This window comes from Megascapheus bottae, chromosome 33 (genome assembly GCF_031878675.1).
Source record: "Megascapheus bottae isolate mThoBot1 chromosome 33, mThoBot2.hap1, whole genome shotgun sequence".
In the NCBI taxonomy this organism is placed as follows: Eukaryota; Metazoa; Chordata; class Mammalia; order Rodentia; family Geomyidae; genus Megascapheus; species Megascapheus bottae.
In genome coordinates, this window is record NC_143541.1 from 3,142,073 (window position 1) to 3,164,219 (window position 22,147).

The window sequence follows — 22,147 nt, forward strand, 5'->3', positions numbered from 1 at the left end:
CCGGGTAGAGCATTGAGATGTAATCCCTACCTCACAGCCTCATAGTCTAGAAAACAGGCACTTCTGTCACTTGCTGCAGGTTCAGTGTCTACTCTTCCCCTACCTACCCTGTCACAACCCCACTTGAGGTAGATGATGTCTTCTGATTACATCAAGAGAAACTGAGGCCTGGTAAGGTTGGGTAATAGCCAATCCAAAGTCACGTAGTAGTGGCAGAGGCAGGATGGCACCTCAGCTACCTTGAATCCCCAAATCTGTACCCTGATTCAACTGAACAGGTAGAAAAGCTCCCTCCCTGTCAAACTGATGGTTGGCATAGTTTTTGTGTGTGATTTCAAATCCCTCCCCTACGACAGAAAAAAATTCTAAGCTGCTGTTGGTGTCACCTAAGTTTAATGCCCTCAATTCCCTCTTACAAAACCATGGTGTTTTGGTGTTTTGGGTGTCTCTTCAGTACGTCAGAGGGTTTTCCGAGCCCTCTCCACCTTGGCTTTCCTGTGGCCTAAAGTGACAAGCTTTCTTTTTTTGGTGTGAAAAGCAGTACTAAACACATCTGGTGTAAGGACCACAGGCACAGTACTGAAACTATTCAAATTATTCCACTAAGAAAGAAACCTCGCAACCAAAAGAAACTGGATCTCCTGTAGAAAGAAAGGACTTCCATCAGAGGAAAGCCACAGCCACGGTGCAGGGGGGGTGGGGATGCCCTCCATGGCTGCTGGCCACAAGTGAGAGAAGGACACAGGTTAATCTGGTAGCCTAATCAAAGTCTTGCGGACCCCAGAGACTGACTGAACTTGGCCTCAAACTTGCATTTGTGTGCTTAGAGAAAGATTAACACGGGAGATGGAAATGTGCAGAGTTCATAAGCAAGCAGGTAACAAAAGGAGAAACCCAGATGGTTCATCAACATAGTAACATTTTTGTTCATCTTTAAGGCTGAATAAAGACATGCTAATTAAAACAAGTGCATGATCTCAGTTTTACTCAGGACATGAAGAAACATTTTTTATTAAGAAAAAAACAAAAGCAGGATCATTCCCAGTACTAGTGGCAATGAGGAACAAAATAGGTAGGCTTAAAAAAAAAACTACTGGTATAAGGCTGGGAATTCGGCCTAGTGGTACAGAGCTTGCCTAACATGCACAAAGACCCAGGTTTGATTCCTAGGTACTGCATACATAGAAAAAAAGCTGGAAGTGGTGCTGTGGCTCAAGTGGTAGAGCTCTAGCCTTGAGGACAGGGCTCAGGCTCTGAGTTCAAGGACAATGACTGGAGAAAAAAAAAACTACTGGTATAGAATCTGTATGGACACAACAGATGACATGTGTCTATTATATCCTAGTTTCCATTTGCAGAAATTAACTCCAAAGAAATAACCAGATGAGTATGTATAGAAGCATGCACAAAGGTATTAATCACAGCATTATGTAAAATTATAACTGAAACATCGTGATTGTTCAGAAAATATTAGGTATGTTAATGGTGTTTCCATCTAAGCAAATACTAGGAGATCGTATTTGAAATTGAATATTCATGACTGCTGGGTGAAAGAGTGGCTATCTGCAGTATTGTGGCATCCTATTTTTATAAAACTGTGTATCTTATATCTTTTTAAAGGTCAGAAGGAAATAACCTGTTGACTAGATGACTATATATGGATGTTGGAATTATTAGAGACTTTTTCTTAGTACCCTTCTATGTTCTCTTGAACATGGGTCATTTTTTTTAACTAAAGCATTTTCTTTTACATAAATAATGCATGTTGTTTTTTTGGTTTGGGGTTTTTTTTTTTTGCCAGTCCTGGGCTTGAGCTCAGGGCCTGAGCCCTATCCTTGGACTTTCTCAAGGCTAGAGCTCTACCACTTGAGCCTCAGCACCACTTCTGGCTTTTTTCTATGCATGTGGTTCTGAGGAATCAAACCTGGGTCTTCATGCATGCTAGGCAAGCACTCTACAACTAGGCCAAACTCCCGGCCCCATGTTGTTTTAAATGTAAAGAAATCAATAAATATGTAGAGAAATAGTCACCTGTCATTTCTGTGATGTAGGAACCTGTGGGTCTTACCCACAGCAAACAAGCAGCTTTTGTGTATTGTGTGGAGAGCTCAACTGCTTCAGTTGGGGTTGCTGGAAAATGTTTAACCAACCTTAACAGCAACCTTAGCCTTTTGTCCTCTCACACTGACTCCTCCTGACTTCCTTCCGAGGATCTTGCCTTACCCAGTTCTCTTAAGACACAGATCAGGCTTGGAGAGCCAGGAAGGAAAGAAAAACAAAAAAACAAAACTACTTGGCCAGAAAATGGACCTCAGGTATAAAACTGAAGGGCTTGGAAGGGCTTCAGAGTTCAACTAGTCTAGCCAACTTATTTCACAGTTGAGGAAACTGAAGCCCCTGGGGGGGGGGGGGAGAGTAGGGGATGAGATGGTGTTGATTAACATCTTGTCATAAATTAAAAGTAGATCCAGGAACCAGGCCCTTTCCCTCTGGCTGACTTCACTCTGCCTAGTCATACCCTAAAGCCATAGCAGAGGCCACACCTTCAGGAGAAGACTAGGTTAGCACAGGCCAAATTAAAATCCAGATTTCCACCCGGCCTGGTGGTCCACATCTGTAGTCACAGCTGCTTAGGAAGTTGAGGCAGGAAGAGCTAGACCTTTTTTTTTTTTTTTTTGCCAGTCTAGCGACAAATCAAAACTTTTTTTTTAATTTAAAAAACTAATGTCTGGGCCAGGAGCATGGCCTAATGGTAGAGTGCTTGCCTAGCATGCACGAAGACCCAGGTTCAATTCCTCAGAACTACATATATAGAAAAAGCTCAACGTGGTGCTATGTGGCTCAAGTGGTAGAGCTCTAGCCTTGAGAAAGACCAAGGGCAGTGCTCAGGCCCTGAGCTCAAGCCCAGGACAGGCAAAAAACAAACAAACAGACAAACTAGTGTCTAAGTCTCCACCATGTAAGGGTGGCCCTCAGGCAGCTAGCTATGACCAGAGTCCCTGGAAATGTTTGCCTGTGTGTAGCTCCGAGGATCTTGAATGCCTCTTGGATCTAGCTTCCTGCAGAGCAGAAGGGTCCCCCCCACACACACATAGGGAAAGAGTGTGAGGGAGGAAGCTTCCTGGTGTATCACCGTCACCAGTGTCCCTGCCACGTCATAAGTAACCTTGCCCCAGTCTCTTTGTTCATCAGGAAATCGATGATTGCATTTATGGTACTTACTCATCGTCCTGTCTGCACATAGGACACTGAGACCCAGAGGGACAAGCACAGTGCCAGGACCATGATTGTAGTGAAACACAGTAGCTGCACTAAGAGTTGAACTTGCAAAGCCCAGAGGTTTTACTGCTTGCAGTCTGCCTGGTTCCCTGCCAGACACTCATCTCCAGGAGAGCGAGAGGCAGGATAACTGGCCATTGGAAGAAACTCAAAAATGAGGCCCTAACTGATGTATGCCAAGACTTTAGTCACGCCCCGCTGTCCTTTTTGCTCTTCAAAGTGCATGTGTTCTGTGTCAAGGACGTATGACCTGTTCTGTATACTACTTAAAGTGGTTGCTGTTTCTTGCCCCATCTTCTGTATTTACTTATTTTTCTCATTTTTACCACCCTGGTTCTCACTTGAAGTCAGGTAGTGTTAAGTGTTCAGATCTAGTATAATGCTGCTACTGAGTTTCCAGGAGGACAAATGGGTTGTGGACTGTTGTTTTCATTGTGGGTCTGAGATACACTTCTGATAGAGAGGCTTGCTAAAAATCATCCTGTTCTTTTCTTGTTTTTGAAGCTTTTTGATTTAGTGTACAGAGAAGAGACGTTGCTTAATGTCATTAAAAGTGTCACCCGCAACGGACGGTCCATTATCCTGACAGCCGTGTTGGCTCTGATCCTGGTTTACCTGTTTTCAATAGTGGGATATCTCTTCTTCAAGGATGATTTCATCTTGGAAGTAGATAAGTTGCCCAATGAAACTGCTGTCCCAGGTGGGTTCATGGTTGATGTTAAAGCTATTTCCTAGAGAATGGGGAAAGGGGTGGCACTGATCAAGAGATTTGGTACTTACAAAGTGACCCATTGAGACTTTTTGTACAAGTACTTAAGGGTAATTTAAAGAAAAACAATTTCTTAATCATAACTGAACGAGAGAGTAATGATTTAGTATAGTTCTCTTCCGAATACCAGATTATGAGTTGTCACTTTGCTTACAGATTAATACTGTACACCACATGGTTATAAGTAGCTAGACATTTAGTTAATTTATTTACTGTTGTTTTAAAAAATTAGTATAACTTTTTGAAAGCATAGCAGTAAGGATGTAAGGGAGAAAAAATTTTGCTTAGAGCTCATGTAGAGATACTTATGTAGGTGGCTGTTCCATGCAGTGTGAAATCAAGGAATATGTATGTAAGTCAATGTTCTGTCAGCCTGTGGGCCCTCTGGGTGGAATGCCCTGAACTTACAGAAAATCCTTAAAAAGCTTCATACTAAAGTCCCAAGAACTGTTAGTAGGAAGTTTACAGAATAATAGTAAGATCATATTTTTTTTCATTAAAAAGTTTATACGTGGGGCTGGGAGCATGGCCTAGCAATAGAGTACTCACTTAGCATGCATGAAGCCCTGGGTTTGATTCCTCAGTACCACATACACAGAAAAAATCAGAAGCAGAGCTGTGGCTCAAGTGGTAGAGCTTGAGAAAGCCCCAGGACTGGCAAAGGAAAAAAAAAAAAGCTTATATGTGGTTGAAAACATGGGCAAATGGTCCCCGAGATGAGTAACAGTGGCTTTCTCCAGGGCCCTCTCCATTGTCAGGTTTTATAGTGAGCTCCTATGATGTTTATACATAGCAAAAGCAGACTTCCAATTTTAAGAATGGAAAACAGTAACCACATACTGGAGCCCTACCCAAGAGCTCTTGTCTCTCAGTTATAGCAGCTACCACCACTTAGTGAGAGATACTTGATTTGGGAGCAGGTATCCAGGCTCCCTGAGTCCCAGGAAGAAGCTTGAGTGAATGTGAGTCACCGAGTCAGGTGGCCCAAATCTGTCTCTTGTGAAACCCCAGACCCCAGCAGACAGTGAACAGCCCCAGCCATCACCTGTCAGGTTCTGAAGAAAGCTGCTATGGACTCCGAATCTCCTCCTCATGCCTGGTGATGCGTCCCAGGCAGACTTTTTCTTTTCATCTTACATTCAGTAGTTCCTGCCTTAAGAGACTCCGTGGTTTGTCCTTAAAGTTAGAGAGGTGCTATTTAAGTGCGATGTTTCTAGTAAGCCCACAAAGAGTTGACATTTTTGGCGTTTTTCCCATCCAGATCATCAAATGAAAGTGTAAATCACATCTCTGCCTTGAATTTATATGCAAGATTGGAGGGTGTTATTTATGTAAAGGATTGTTTAATCAGCCGTGAATTGGGGACGTCAAACATTTTAACCATATGCTGTTTTCTACAAAATTCCCTTCTCTCTCAGAAACCAGCGAGAGTTTGGCGAGAGAGTTCCTGTACTCTGACGTGTGCAGGGTGGAGATGGGGGAGAACTGTTCCTCTCCCGCACCTAAGGAAGGTAGGACACAAAAGCTGCTCCACATCCCTGCCTGACGCCCCAGGGAGGTGGTGCAGCGGGTGTGGGAAGCAGTTAGAACATCCGCACTGCTCACAAGTGCAGCCCAGTAACCCAAGAGAGTTGAGGGGCATGGCGGGGGGAGGAGGCCACTCGGCTTACTGGAGTGAGCCATTACTCAACGCCTAGGGACCTTGTTGTTCCCTGGGATGGCGGAAGAGGGCAGGTATACAGGTGATCACTGGACAGTGTCCCAGAGGCTTCGGATCTGAATGCAGAACAGAGGGTAGACACCCAACCTAGTACAGGGACAAGGTTGTCCTCAAACAGGCGATGTCTCAACTGAAACTAAGGAGTCATGGGCAAAGGCAGGCAGGTAAATCTTCTAGATAGTGGAAATGATGGATGTTAAGACTTCTAAGTCAAGCTGGGCGTGGTGGCTCACACCTGTAAACCTAGCTACTCAGGAGGCTGAGATCTAAGGATCACAGTTCAAAGCCAGCCTGGCACTAAAGTCCATGAGACTCTTTAATTAATCCCTGGAAAACAGGAAGTGGGGCTGTGGCTCAAGGGGTAGGGGGGGTAACCTTGAGCTGAAGAGCTGAGGGATAGTGCTAAGCCCTGAGCTCAAGCCCCATGACCCACCAAAAAAAAAAAAAAAAAAAAACTTCAAGGTCAAACAACAGTAACTGTGGGGAGATGATAATTGTGTAGAAGCCAAGTAGCCAGGAATGATTCAACCGAAAATCTTGAGTTAGGGAAGAAGCTAAACTCTATCCCAGAGCTGTTGACAGGGATGTGATAGGGTGAGGTCTGAAGCCAAAGTACCAGTATGTTCAACATCCAGTACTCAGCATCTGCAAAGACGGGATGCTTTAGACTCAGTAGAGGGGGATAAATACTGAGGTGACTTGAGGCATTCCCGGGGGTGACGGCCGAGATGGCCTGAGCTGTGTGAAGACAGCCTTCCAAACCAAGACTCTTGACTCTTGACTGCCCAGTTCTGTCTCTTGAGCCTCTGGGGAAAACCTTTTGCATTCTTGGCACGTGGCACCTCCCCTCGAGTTTGACCTGTGCCTGCTCTTGCCCTGCTCACAGCGCTGGCCCCCGTGGAGGAAACGGAGCAGGACAAGGAGCACACGTGTGAGACGCTGCTCATGTGCATTGTCACCGTGCTGAGCCATGGGCTGCGGAGTGGGGGCGGAGTGGGAGACGTGCTCCGGAAGCCGTCAAAAGAGGTAAATGGATGGAGAAGGAAGGGCATGGGGTGCCAGGGGCACAGCACCGCAACTCTGCGGGCTGGCAGCTGCACAGGAGGGACAGCTGTGTCTTTCTAGCCCCTAGACTGAGGTTGTTCCCTTCAGGGTTGGGTCTGCCTACCCCCAACACATTCCCAGATGTGATGAAAACCTTTGTGTTATATCCCACAACACTGGGGAAATTCCATGTAGATCCCGGGTATGAATAGAGAAACCACTGTACCCCATTTCACAAAGTGACACGCATCCAGCCGGAGCTAGGCCCCGAGCTCTTGGGGCTCTTGGGGCAGAAGGCTGTGAGGCATCACCTGACTTGTGTCCCCTCTGTTCTTAGGAGCCCCTCTTTGCCGCCAGAGTGATTTATGACCTCCTGTTCTTCTTCATGGTCATCATCATCGTCCTTAACCTGATTTTTGGGGTCATCATTGACACCTTTGCAGATCTGAGGAGCGAGAAGCAGAAGAAGGAGGAGATCTTAAAGACAACGTGCTTCATCTGCGGTGAGCCATTCGCCCTGCCTCCAGCGGCTGGCACAGCAGGGCAGAGTGGGTGGAAATGTGAAGGGCGTGGCATGGTGGGTGTGGCTTCAGCCAGGAGCAAATTTCTGGAAAATAGAGGGAGTGTGGATGAATTCTGCCTAGCAGTTACCCGTTTGTCCTGTGCCAAGAGCAGAAATGTCATCACACATAATTTAGGACAAATGCAGTCACTGTGTGGCTGCGCTGCCTGAGTTTCCTGTAGACCTGTTCTAAGTAAACTACACAGGAGTGTTTCCTCCAGCTTCAGACAGAATTATCTTTAAGTGAAAAAAAAAACAAAAAACAAAAAACAATGACTCCTCTTAGAATATTATGACAGTGTATGGCTTGGGCCTAGTGTGTCAAACCTGGGTTCTGATCTGGCTCCTACCAGCAACCAGCCATGTACCCACAGTCTACTTCCTTACCTTTTGAACCTTCCATATAATAGTACCTACCACAATAAGGACTTCTTTGCATCCCTGGGCAAATCAGGAGAAACGAGGTAAAGTCCTTGGCACAGAACATGATAGACACCCAGGACAAGGTAGGGCACTGCTCAGTAAACGTGCTTCAATTCAAGTAACCAGAAAGGCATTTTTCAGTGTCCCGGTGGGAAATGCATATGTAAATGCCAAGTGATACATGGGAATCCGGGAGGTGGGTACTCATCTCACAGTTATGCATAATATGCTTACTAAATATACATTTCTTCCTGATATATACTATATATTTTTAAAATAAGTTTTTTTTTCCTTTTAAACAGTTCGATTCTTTGCTTTTTTAGCACCCTTCAAAACTTGTTGTTCTTGTTGTTGTTCTGGTCTTGGAGCTTGAACTCTGGACCTGGGCGCTGCAGCTAAGGTTTTTTGCTCAAAGCTACCACTGTACCACTTGAGGTGCAGCTCTGTTTCCAGCTTTTTGGTAGTTAGTCGGAGATAAGACTTTCCTGCCTCAGCTGGCTTTGAACTTAGATCTTAGCCTCTGAGTAGCTGGGGTTACAGGTATGACCCACTGGTGCCTGGCTTTGTAAACTTTTTCTTTTTGCCAGTCCTGGGGCTTGAACTCAGGGCCTGAGCACTGCCCTTAGACTTTCCCAAGGCTAGAGCTCTACCACTTGAGCCTCAGCACCACTTCCAGCTTTTTTCTGTGTACATGGTACCGAGGAATCGAACCCGGGTCTTCGTGCATGCTAGGCAAACACTCTACCACTAGGCCAAACTCCCTGCCCTGTAAACTTTTTCTTCTTTTTGACTGAGTTGGGCTCTGGCTTCCTGTCTCCTCTTCAGGCTTAGAAAGAGACAAGTTCGACAACAAGACGGTGACCTTCGAGGAGCACATCAAGGAAGAGCACAACATGTGGCACTACCTGTGCTTCATCGTCCTGGTAAAGGTCAAGGACTCCACGGAGTACACGGGGCCCGAGAGCTACGTGGCCGAGATGATCAAGGTAAGGGATGAGGGGTTCGGCACGGGCCGGGGCAGAGGGGCCTTGGGGAGTAAAACCAGAAAACTGGCACCTGTGTTGCCCCCAGCGCCCCTGTGGGGGAGGGGCTGGGCATGCGCTGTGTCCTCTCAGGGGGCCCTCAGGAACCCCACACTGCTGCGGCTAACCTGTTCCAAAGAAGGGAAACAACAAGGCTCAGAGACTGATTAGCCCAGGACTGGAAACTGGAGTCTTAAAACATCATACTTCACTGCCTGGTTTCCTGTCCGTGTTGATCTTCTTTTCCTCTAGATAGTGTATATTTTTAAACACTCTACTTGAATGAAGCCTGGTCTCACATGCAGAATAATAATGAGGTAGAGTTTGGCGTGATTCGTTTGCTGGGGCTCAGCCTGGCCTTCTGGGAACTGCTTTGCTAAGCCTCAGGAAGGATCACGGATGGGAGGATGGGAGGAACTGGAGCCGGATTCATCTTGCTAATGGGGAATGCCCCTGCGGTGTCCCAGCTAGCAGGGGCTGGGTGGAAGGGAGTCCTGCAGACCTGCACTCTCCAAATTCATAAACATGCTCAAGACTGCGTGACCAAGTAAAGAGTCGTGAACTGTGGAAGCAAGGAAGGGTCAGAGGTACCTGGGCTCCCGCCGTTTGCAGAGACTGGCCCCATAATTCACTGCCCTCCTGCAAGTGGCCTGGCCCTGAGCCTCCCGCCTGCCCATGAGTCCTCTGGCCCAGGCCTGCTGTGTCTTAGGCAGGTATGACTTCCTGAAGGTTACATACCACCCAGGAAGTCTGTGGGTTGTGCAGTGGTCAGTCCCACAGTCCCACAAGGCTTGGGCCTTATCCAGGCTCAGGAGGAGATAGATACAGTGCAATCTGTACCTTGACATCTTTCGGCTCTCTCATTCTGGGCTTCTCAACATTCGAGTGCACGTTGGAATCTTCTGGAGATCTCAGTGAATGCTTCAATTCTGACTCAGCCGTCAGGATCTAACCATTTCCACGTCTTATAGGGAGTGCCATGGCTGCTGTGGGTGAGTCACCCGCAGAGTAGTACGAATCCCACAGAGGAAACAGAATGCAGTGATTTAGGAGATTACGGTCTAGACGGGCTGTGTGGCTGTCGAGGAGAGAACTCCTGACCCTCTCTGTGTGTGTGGCAAACACACCATTCCTCCACATCCAGTGCCGGGTCTACTCCTTACCATACCTGACGTGGGGAAGCGGGAGGAGGGAGGGTGAGGGGGTCTCACAGCAGAGAAGACTTTTCCAAAGGATATGGAAAGAGAGAGCTGTGACATGAGGAGTGGAGGCAAGCTGAAGGGAAGGAGGGAAAATGACCACAGACAGGAGAAAGGGAGGAAGACACGTTCCAAAATGAGGGTGATGTTTCTCCTCACCCTCCCCCCTGCCCCTTACAAAAGCCAGGCTGAGGGGAAGTGAGTTGCCTCTGCATGGCTCCAAAAGAGCTGAACCAGTGTGTGGAAATTAAATCCACAGTCACGTTGTTCAGAGGGACAGGGAAAGCTGTGGTGGGTACAGATTCCAGTGGATTAGGAGATAAGGGATGCAACACCAGGCTCGGTCTAAGGTCCGGACGGGCTTCCGCAGGCCAGAGCAGGCATGCTGCCAGTCCTCACTTCCTTCTTTCCCTGTAGTGAATTTTCATTGATAGATAAAACCCATCTTGTCGTGTGGATGACACAAACGTGCCACCAGCATCGGTAGTAACTAACACGTCCCTCTAAAGTCTTTAAATCTTCCTGGGGTCAGTTTTGAAATGTTCAGATAATCACCAAACACTGCAGTCACAGAGAATTCTGGTGCCCCTTGGGGCCTCTGTCTCAATCACAGAGACTTAAAGGAGTCTTGTGAGTAGTCATTTAACAGGGATTTAGACGCATGACCCCTCCCCTGCCACCAAGCCTTCCGGAGAATCTGGACATGCCATTCCTGAGTGCTTTACTGTGGACACTCCGCTTTGACTGCATGAGATGCCAAAAGCTTCCTCTCCTGTAGTCTCAGACTAGGTGAGATGCTTCACTGGCAGGAGAAATCAGAAGGGGCATCTTGATTCTTAGAAAATCCCCTCTGTGGGAACATCTCTGTGTCTTCCTCTTTCAAGTGTAGGGGTGTTCTTGAATTTGGAGGCCAGAAATGGGTGGTGTTGCCACTCTTCCTCCTGTGCATCAGGCAGAGATACTTCTGAAGTGGTGACCCTGTGCCTTTGCTGCCTGGATGTAAGGCTTCTCCTGCTGGTCTAGGACCTGGTGCGCTAGTTCTCTGGCCATATCCTGAGAGTACACTTGGTTCCTGATGGACCTGGCTTGGAGCCGTGATGGTCATGCGGTGCAGGATCACCATATTGGTCCCCAGACAGGCTGTGCGTGCCACACTTTCTGCTTAGTGACCATTCTGAGCCCCAAGTTGTCTTTCCACATAGGAACTTGAGTCTTGGCATTATCCTAAAGAGTTTGGGTGCCAGTCTTTTAAATAAGCACACTTTATTAGTTTTGATCTACATTTAAATTTCCACGATACTATGTATACCGTGTACCTTTTAACTTTTTTTATTAAAGAATTTATTAACATTGATTTTTACATCATATTTTAAATGACAAGTTTAACAATCAAGTGTTCAAGGGGGGAATCTCTATTTACAATCACTGGGACTTAGTATTTAGAACTTAATCAAAATTAGGCTAAGGGTTTGTATGTCATAGAAACATATTAATTTATGAAATAAAACATTATGTCTATAGAGTCATAGGTTTTTATGTCTATATAGTTATGTTTATATTTCCATTACCATGTCCATAGCTTTGGGTATGCAGTTATTGAGTCCTCGCTCTTGTACTCTTTGGATTTAATAACCGCATATTAAGGATACCATGCGCCTTTTGATCCTTAGGTCTTGACTTGTCTCACTCAACATGATTCGCTCTAGATTCATCTACTTCCCTGCAAATGCCATTATTTTATCTTGTCTGTTGGCTATGTAGAATTCCATTGTGTAGATATACCACATTTTGTGTATCCATTCATCTGCAGTAGAGCATCTGGATTCTTTCCATCGCCTGGCTATTGTGAATAGTGCAGAGATGAACCTTTTTAAAATTTTTAACACCGTTCAGCTTTGTTCTCATGCCATTGAAGTGAGAATGCATGTTGGTCCAAGATGGTAATGAGAAAGGATGGAAATGTCATCATGCTACAAATTTAAGACTGCCTGAATGGTACTGGTGAGAGATCAAATCAGTAATACCCAGTGAAGACATAACTGCTCTCCCCCCCACACACTTTTTTTTCCTTAATTACAGTGACGAACAGGAGAGTAGATAGTTGAATGCTAAAACTCGGACAATATTTAAAGGGAGGTTAGTTTTAAAAAATCATAATGAAGACCTAACAATAACTGAATTAGAGGTATCACTTGTTAATTGAATCAAGATTCCATCTCTCACTTGGGGATTCTGCCTCTTCCATGTTCAGAGATGGTATTCTGCATGAGTTGAATATAAAGATAAGGCGGTAGTTGGAGTATTGTTTGCTGGTATCTTGGGCTGCTGTGGCGTCTTCTGTCCTCCCAAGATGGCATGTCCATTGATGGCTGCTGAGGTTGAGGAGATGCCTAGGGAAGCCCTAACTCCCTGGAGGCTTAAGTGGCCCAGAAGTGCTCAGAGCTGCCAGGGTTAGCGCTGACTGGATAATCAAGAACAGGCTGTCTTCGATGGGCAGGTATGACCTCATGCTTTCTGTGCACAATCTCCTTACATCTCCTCCACGTAGCTTGGTGAATGACAACATTACCATTTCTCAGCTGGGAGCCTAACACTCAGAAAGGTTGAGCAGCGTCTGCAGGGAGCGTCTGCACCCCAGCTGCTGAGTCAGAACTCAGCCTCACGCTGCCATCCCCCTTGGGCACTTACTGATAAGATTCCCAGCTCTCTCTCTCCTGAGCCTGCAGCCTGGGTCTATCAGAAGCTGTGGCTGTTCCTCCCTCCCCCCACCCCAGACTGGCTCATCTCTAGTGCTCTGGAATGAGCCACATTTAAAACAGGCAGATAAGGCCTGGTGGGGGTGGGGAAGAAGGGTGTGAAAGGGCATCTCCTAGCTACTGCTGATGCATAAATGAGCAGGACTGGAGCCTTAGGGTTGGATGGGGCCTTGTCCTCCCAGCTGCCTGACCCCCACGGGACTGCCTCATGTGTTCCAGGGGGTGTACACGGGACAGGAGGGTGTTGGAATTCTGGCAGAGCACAGATCTGGAATATATGTGAATCCTCCCTGCAGTGCTGTGAAGCCCCATTGCGTTACTTACCCTGGTGACAAGGAATGCGTGCCCCTTGGTGGCCAGTGTTGTAGGGGGTGTGGTGTGTGAACTCTCCCTGGGCTGGGCAAGGAGCAGGGAGCACACCACAGCCCACAGAGCTCACACACCCCAGTGACTCACCCGCCGAGCATAACTCCTGAACGAGTAGACAGAAGAATGTCTAATCCGTCATTCGTTAAGCCCCACGCTGGTAGAGGCAGACACGTCTCTCACGTCGTGGGGTGCCTCATCCATGCAAAATATAAGGCTTTCCTAGAAGCCCTGTGTGTCAAGAAAGCAATATAAGAGACATTTTCCTTTAAAAACAAATCTGCCAGGTGTGTTAGCCAAGCAAAGACATTACATTAATGAATGAAGCAGTATTAGACAGGTGCCCCGCTGTGTTGTTTATGTGTCTTTGATAAGGAGACACAGGAAGTACAGAGTCAGAAAGCAATGCATGCTAACAGGAGGAAAAGACAGCAGTGGGAACTGAGCACCTCTGTTTAAAAGTGCAACTGGCCAGTGTCATGCACTTTTAGTAACCCTAGAGAGAATGGGGGTACTATAAAATCTGCAGACAAGTTAGAAGGGGAGTGCTTCCTGCTTAGGGTAGTCCAGGCAGTAAGTGGAGGGGCTGGAGGTACTAACTCAGGACAGACATGGTTCCTTGGGGATTGTAATTAGACAGGACAAGGCCCTGGGTGTGGGAAGAGCTGTGCCAATGGTGAGATATCCTGAGAGCACTCAGGGAGGGGACAGAGTGCAGGAAGGAGAGTGCCACAGACAGCACTTGAATCTACCCCCCTGACTTTCCTTCCCTGAGATATCCCTGCCTGAGCTTTCTTATGCAGTGGGCAGTGAGTGTGGGCGATTGGCACCTGACATTGACACCCTGTGCTTCAGTGCAGCCCTGACAGGTTTGGACTTTTGATTTGGGAGTCCAGAGTGCCTCGATGAAACTCCTGGGACCACGGGTGTAGACTGCGCAGAATCAACAGCTGTCTGTCTAATGCAGCCGGCTGTGAGCATTGGTTGAATGTCACCAGGGCTCTGAGAAGCTTAGATCTGGGTGAGGACACAGCTTGTGATTCCCAGAACGCCTCCTGAAGTTAGCTGACACCACCGTGGAGTTCAAGAATATCAGAGAGAGAAGTGGAGAGGGATTTGGCACTGGCTTCGAGGTGGCTGGAAAGTGTGTGTCAGCATCCTGAGACACACCACCCGGCCAGCGGGCCCTCACCCCACCCTCTGCACTTGAGCTGGAATTCGTGTCAGTGGCAGCTGCACAAAGCAGTTGCTGAGCTGAAGTCTCCCCACCCAGGCTCCTAACACGTTCTGCTAGTCTCCCCCCCCCCACCCCGGCTAGTCTAGAGGGGTGAAGTCACCTCTGGTCCTTTACCTGCTACCTAACGTTCTGTTAGGGAGCCCTGGGAATCTGGTCACTGGGGAGCTGACCACTCACTCTGGGTTTTCCACATTTTTTTTTCCTGCATGGACAATGGGCTGGGAGCAGAACTACCTGCCATTAAGGAACTGAGGTGGGAATACAGGGCTCCGACAGTCTGGTGCACTCTAGGTTCCGGTGCGTGAGAAGGCAGAACGGGAGGGCTATGGCTAGAGAAGGTTAGGAAGCAGGAAGCAGCTTGTTCATGCTTATATGCAAATCTCAGGTATTTGCATATCCACACACACCCCCTCTTTTTCTCCTCCTTTTCCTCCTCCTCGTCCTCTTCTTCCTCACCCTCCTCATCTTGAGCCTCTTCTTCCTGTTTCTCCCTCCCCTGGGGTACTACTTGGCCTTTCAAATCTCGACATCCTAGCCATGCCTTCACTCCTACGTTTTCTCCTGAATCAAGAGAGCTCGACTAGACTGTAGTTGTCCAGCGGAGTTGTGCAACCATTTAAAAACTGCCTTTATAAAAGTACTTCAAATCTGTGGCTCACACCTGTCCTCTCAGGTGGGAGGCTGTCACAGGAGGATCTTGAGTTCAAAGCTAGGACAGAACGGCCTGCCGCACACCACCTGGCACACTTGAGGGCATGTGAGCACCGGACTTCAGGCTTTGTTTGGAGGGTAGAAGGTCCTAAATATTTGGGGTCAGAGTACAGGGGGCAGGAAATGGAAAATGAGAGAGAATTGGGAAAAGCTGCACCTCCCAAGTGAACCCAGTCACCTTCCATTCATGGAGCCATGTGGCACTCTTCCGCCAGCCCCTCCTGGGGCCACGGCATGCCACTCATGTTTTGAAGTCTGGGGACAGAGAAAAAGCTGAGCTACATGCCTGACGCTTGTTTACTAAAGAGCTGGTGGTGTCTGTGTATCCAGGAGTAAATATAAAGGTAAGTATAATCACTTTCCCCAAAGCTGGGGTGGGGGAGGGCAAAAACTATGGGTGTAGTAAACCAATAACAGATCAGAGTTGAAAACTAATAGAATCCAGTAAGAATGGATGGAAATTGCTTTAAAAAAAAATCCCCACTCACAATCATAGGGAAAGGTCCTGGTTGATTTTCCAGCTAATTGAAAACTCAAGGAAATCACCTAAGCACAAAGCCATAAGGCAGTTTGTAGGCGGCAGATCTGGCGAAAGGCTGAATTATTAGCCTGATTGCTCTTTCTTAGGAATCTCAAAATGGACCAACACTGTCCTGGTCCAGTGCAGGCAGCTACCCACCGTCCTCCTTTCTCCTCTGACCTCTGGTTACCTCAGCGTGGCAGTCCCATGTGCCCTGAACCCAGCTGTGCCATGCCAGGTGGCCAGGCCTGATTTCTCACGGTCCCTGCGGGTACCCAGGGTGCCTTTCACCTGTGGCCCCGGAATGACTTGGAGGAATGAGTCTGCAGCTGGCGCTTCACAGAGATTTCATCAGAAATGGGTGCGGTTCCCTGTGCTGGCACTAGCCGGTCTTTGTTACATTGTATCATCCAAGAACAACTATTAACCAAGTCTGGGAAGGGTAATTGGTCATTGCAACCCGGCTGATGATTATATAACCATGGCCTATTTTGGTAATGTCATGCAGCACTCCAAGACAGAAACAGACTGATACCCCAACTTGCAAGCAAGCAATCAAGCAAGCAAGGACGGAAGCAAGCAAGCAAGCAAAGAAGGAAGGAAGGAGGGAGGGGGGAGGGAGGGAGGAAAGGAAGGAAGGAAGGAAGGAAGGAAGAAAGGAAGGAAGGAAGGAAGAAGGGAGGGAGGGAGAGAGGGAAGGAAGGAAGGAAGGAAGGAAGGAAGGAAGGAAGGAAGGAAGGAAGGAAGGAAGGAAGGAGATAAATTAGTATCTCTGGAAGAGAGAGAATAAGCTTCTAAAGGAGTGGTGCACTGATACCTTTGTCAGTGCTTACCCTGTGACCTTGAGCCATGACATTACAGTTTATAATGCTGTACTTAATGGTGTACAGTTTACAGGACACGTTCACAGCCACTTGATCCTTACAGTTACCAAGTACGAGTGTAGTCCCTGCTGATTTCTGTCGGAGAGAGAGGGAGAACCATGAGCGGAGTGAGCTGACTCATTCGCTCCACTGTGTACACTCCGGAGTCACCCCAGACTCTCCCGACTCACCTCAGCTTCCGATCAGTGATTGTCACCATCACCCGTGTCACAGACTCTTGCTGCCGTGTGTGGGGTCTGTGGAACATGGGATGTTCAGAGGTGTGACATCCAGCTTCTAAGTAAGACTTTTTTTTTTTGAGCAATATCATGTTTACAGAAAAATAGAGCAGAAACTACAGCCTTCCCTTATGACCTTTTATCTGTCCACCTCCCGTCCCACCTTGTGTTCACTTGTTCAGGTTTGCCATTACTGTGGTATATAGATAGGATGCACAAATATTGGTCCAGTGTTCATTTTGAACATCATTTACATCAGGATCTGTCTCAGTGTTGCTCATGCAGTATATTGGGACAAATATGCACTGTGAATCCACATTATGGTTTTAGGAACACTAAACCACTGCCCTGAAATCCTCCCTCCATCCTCTCTGTCCTTTGTCTCCACTTAAGCCTCTGCTATCACCGATCTCACCGTGTCCAGACAACATTTTTTTAACAGTTGCTTCAATGTATGAATTTCAGTTGAGTATAATGATCATCATCACAGCTTTTCACCCAAGCAAGAAATTCTGGCTTATATAGTGTAGTCTATATACTGTAGTCTTTATATACAGTATAGTAATTATATTCTACTCCTTCAATGTCAATAATCTCCACATGTCACCAAAGGGACCTGTGAATTAGAGTATGCCAGAGATCCTACATCCTGCTTTTGCAAGTATTAACGTCAATACTTTTCTCCTCCTCCTCCTCCTCTTCCATCCTCCTCCTCCTCCATCCTCCTCCTCCTCTTCTTCCTCCTCCTCTTCCTCCTCTTCCTCTGGCCTTTTTTGAGGAATTGAACATGCAGGAAGATGAAAACCTCCCCTCACCCTCACTACTCAAGCCTGTCACTTTTTTGCTTGCTAAAAAAGACAGGAAGAAATGCAGTTACCATTGGACTTGAAAAAAAAAAAATTGGCCTAGAGTCTGCCTAGAGGAACTTCTCCAGGCTAAATGAGCCACAGACCCTTTTATCTGGAACCCATCTTCTCATGACTCATATTTCTTTTACCCTCAAGGTCCTCTCCCCCAAACCTAAAAATCTTTTTTTCCTAATGAGATTTATAGACCATTAATATAACAGTGGATTCAATTAGTCCATTCTTTAAGTGATAAACAGAATTTCTACCTGAGCAGATACTGTGTGAAGAGGGATGAGTTCTCAGGCGTCTTTCTTAGAACAACCCCTTCAGTTGAACCTGGGAAGAAGAGGAAAAAAGCTTCTCAGAATGATTAGCATTTGCATCATATAATCCAACACCCTTTTCTCTCCCTCCTCCCTCTTTCCTCCTCTTCCTCCTTTCCTCCCCCACCCCCTTTCCAGTCAGGGGCTCTGAAGAGGCTAGCCAGCGCTGCCCCTGTGTGTTAACACCTCAGTGTATGCCTTTGCAGGGACTTTTCCAGCTTTACCTAGAAAAGCACTAAGCAGAACCTCTGGGCTTGTGGTCAGCTAACTTCCGGCTGTGGCTTCAGTTAGTTTGTCTGCTGTGACAGAGGAAGCCCTCGCAGTGACGGGAACAGCCTGGCCTGGCTGGATTTTAGTGGGACCAGGGCAGACAGTGCCTCATACCATTGGCATGTGAGATGCCAGTAGCAAGGAGAGTTAGGGAAACTCAGAGGGGTGCCTCAGACCCAGCGAGACAGATGCTGTCCCCCTCTACCCTGCCCACTGAAAATATACTCATCCCAAAAGGAGTTCACACACAGACAAAATGTCTTAGTTGAGGATGATTTCTTTTCCAAAAAAAACTGCTCTAGAAGCCAAGACAGTGAGCCATGGTTTTGATTCTGAATAGATTTTTTTTTTTCTGGCATGCTTATGCACTGTGAGTGAGGTCTTCAGACTAGTGGAGAATCATTTAGCACTCAGACAAGCTCAGCATTTTCTAAGCAAGCCTTGGCTGAATAGAAAGTCACAGGATTTAGGTGTACTCTGCTCCTATACTAGAGATTGGAATAGTCGAAACATTTTAATTTGGAGCTGTAGATTCTCTGTGCAGAGGCGAACTTGTTGATAAGGAGCATTTACCCCACAGCAGAGCTTCATCTGAATGAGCAGGATGTAAAACCAACTGGAAATTGAGAGAACACTCTGGCTAGAATTGCTAATTAAGTTTAACTACTGGGTAATTTGATATTTGACTTGACAGCCCAGATGACTATTTAATTAAAATACTGGCAGTGCTGGGTGCCAGTGGCTCACGCCTGTAATCCTAACTCCTTGAGAGGCTGAGTTCTGAGGGTCATGGTTCAAAGCCAGCCCAGGCACAAAAATGTCCATGACTCTTATCTCCGATGAACCGCCAAAAAAACCGTAAGTGGTGGTGTGGCACAAGTGGTAGAGTGCTAGCCTTGGGCTGAAGAGCTCAGGGACAACACCCAGGTCCAGAGTTCAAGCCCCATGACCAACCCCCCCCCAAAACAGGGGGGGGCGGCAGGAGTTTGGCCTAGTGGTAGAGTGCTTGCCTAGCATGCACGAAGGCTCAGGTTTGATTCCTCTGTACCACATACATAGAAAAAAAGTCGGAAGTGATGCTGAGGCTTAAGTGGTAGAACTCTAGCCTTGAGAAAGTCCAAGGACAGGGCTCAGGCCCTGAGCTCAAACCCAAGGCTGACAAAAAAAAAAGGCCATGAGACTATTATCGCAAATGAACCACCAAAATCAAGCAGAAGTAGAGCCATGGTTCAAGTGGTAGAGCCAAAAAGCTCTTCATTATGAGAAACTGAAAGAGGTAGCAGGGTGACTGGTTAGATTCTAGACAATCACTGTTCTACCTCTGCGTCCACGGTCTCGTGGAGCATGGAGGATGAAGGCATCTCCCTAAGGTCAGAATTAATGGTGCAAAGAGGCCTGTGAGCTTTGTGTGGGGAGGAGAAGGGTTCTCTTTATAAGTGGGTTCAGTTCCATGCTTTGCTCCAGGTCCTTGGGGTGGGGTGTACAGGTGTTAAGTGCTTCGCTTTTTTTCTGCTTGAGGCTGACATCCTATCACTTGAGCCACACCTCTACTTCCAGTTTTGGGGTCTCACCAACTTTCCTGCCTGGGCCAAACCTTGAGCCACATACTCAGATGCATTGTCTCCTCCTGTAGAACCTTCATGTCCCAGGACTACAGGATGGCAAGTCAAGGGAAGAGCATGCCAGTGTCAGGGCCGCTGCTTCACTGCTGGAGCAGGTGGCAGCCTCCCTGGCCAGTGGCCCCAGCATCTCCAGCTCAGGAGGCAAAACCCACAGCCTCAGGCCTGCCCCAGACTCGGCCTGTAGAAGAGCTAACACACACTGCACACAGAACCGCATCTTTCTCATCTTTAAATCTTCAGTGCACAACCCTGAGCTGGGCACAGATATTGAAACGAGCAGGGCACTGGTGACGCATGCCTCAGAAGGCTGAGATCTGAGGACCACAGTTCAAAGGCAGCCCCAGGCAGGAAAGTCTGTAAGATTGGTTATCTCCAGTTAAGCACCAGAAATTCCAAAATGGTGCTGTGGTTCAAGTGGTAGAGGGACAACCTTGAGCCCAAAAACTCAGGAACAGTGCCCAGTGTATGAGTTCAAGACTTGGCACGTGCTCATGTCCATGGGCACGCACGCGCGCACACACACACACACACACACACACACACACACACACACACACACACACACACACACACACATTCAGGAAGCAGTTCTTGAGTGGAGGAAGTCTGCATTTTGTGTTTGTTCAGAGACCTTTCTGACGTGATTGCTGGAAGTGGGGGTGGAGAGCACATATGCCATGAAAGAAGACAGGGATCCGCCACGGAAAACCATTCTCATTTTTTATCTGTCATGTGTTACTAGAATTAGGAAGTGATACTGTTCCCTGAACTTTAAGCCCGCGCGCAGACTCATGGCTTCTGGAATTTTCTGAAGACCTCATTCATGCAGACTCCTTTGGAAATCTGCATTTCCTATTTTTATAGAGAGTTTGCTAAGCAAATGAACATATGAAAGATTGGAGAGCCAGATTTTTGATGAATTCGCGAACACTTTTAGGCCATGCAGCATACATGCACACATCAGCAATAAGTTAAAACAGGTGAGTTCTGGTTATTTGCTAACTCAATAGCAGGGCTTTTCCCCCTCCTCTCCTTCCTTCCCTACCCCATACCTAGCCACTCACTTCTGTGCCAGTCCCTCCCTCCTGTCACTCCCATTCCAGCCGCTCTGATGCCTCCTTCACCTCTGCCCCTGGGGAGGGGAGAGGGATACCTTCAGATCTGACACCAGCGGAGCCAAGTACTGACCTTCAGGCCTGCACCTTTCACAGAGAGGGTTCTAGCCATTCAGTCCCTGGCAGTTGGTTCTGGCTTTTAATGGTCCTCTCCACTGCTGCCTAACTTGCTTTTGTTTCTTTCTTGCCTACATGTCTGCCCCTTAACCAAGGAGCCCTGTCTCCTTGTACGTACCCAAGCCGTTTCTTCCTTCAAAATGTCCGGCCTGTCTGTGAGGCCCATGATTGCATTGTACTCTGAGATACCCTTGTGTCTTACTGTTGTATCCCATGCACCCAGCACGTGGAAATCCAGAAAGATCTGTAAAATTGGTTATATTTTTAAAAAATACTTTCAAAGCTTATACTTGTTATAGGAATTCAAATAAGTATTAAATATCTCTAGTTGTCCTTCGTTATAACTTGCAGTTGGCAGGCACTGGATAATTCTTGGAATCTTCTTGGAAAACAGCCATCCTTCTCTGGGTGTAGGTGACTCAAGCCTGTAATCCTAACCACTCAGGAGGCTGATCTGGGGATTACCCTCTGTGAGACCCTTACCTCCAGTTATCACCAAAAAGCTGGAAGTGGAGCTGTGACTAAAATGATAGAGCACTAGCCTTGAGCGAAATAGCAGTTGAAGCCCCAGGACTGGCCAAGAAAAGGAAAGTCATGAGTCCTACCTCTAGCCCCTGGGCCAAGTCACTCTCCCTTTTGAAGCCTCAGTTTCACATTGTCCACACAGAGGTGGGCACACAGGGGTGAGATGACTGAGCTGAAAACTCCCTCGTGTATTACATTCTGCCACATCTTAACGGGTGATGTATCCTCAGGCTCTACCGAGTTGGACGGTGAAATTCGACTCTTTAGTCTTTCTTCTTTAGTTTGTTCTCCCAGAATTTCTGGTAGTCGCCATAGCAGGTATCTGATGGCTGGAGTTGGCCTCTCTTGGGGTCACTGTGCAGCTTTCGCTCTTGACCTTGTCAGATCGGCCTTCACCATATCGCCTCCTTCCACAGGCGTTGGTTAACCTACGGGCTGTCGGCACCAATAATGGACATTGAACCTGACCAGGGCTAAGTCAACTGCAGCTTTATAATAGAGATCTGGTGCCTTTTGTAGCAAAGAAACACTTTCGATTTTTAAGGCATCTTTAACATGGGCTATTTTGCTGCGTGATCTTTTGCCGGTGACACTACAGGCCAAAACTAATGAAAATG

The 22,147-nt window shown here is 47.2% G+C and overlaps 1 protein-coding gene across 1 annotated transcript in view; it reads left to right on the forward strand.

Moving 5' to 3' along the window:
- Itpr1 (inositol 1,4,5-trisphosphate receptor type 1) overlaps positions 1–22,147 on the forward strand; it is a 275,564-nt gene that overhangs the window by 242,243 nt on the left and 11,174 nt on the right. The window contains exons 56-60 of the mRNA XM_090323963.1: positions 3,784–3,979; positions 5,467–5,559; positions 6,655–6,794; positions 7,150–7,315; positions 8,623–8,783. Coding sequence (XP_090180089.1) covers positions 3,784–3,979; positions 5,467–5,559; positions 6,655–6,794; positions 7,150–7,315; positions 8,623–8,783 — 756 coding nt within the window. The remainder of the gene's footprint in view (positions 1–3,783; positions 3,980–5,466; positions 5,560–6,654; positions 6,795–7,149; positions 7,316–8,622; positions 8,784–22,147) is intronic.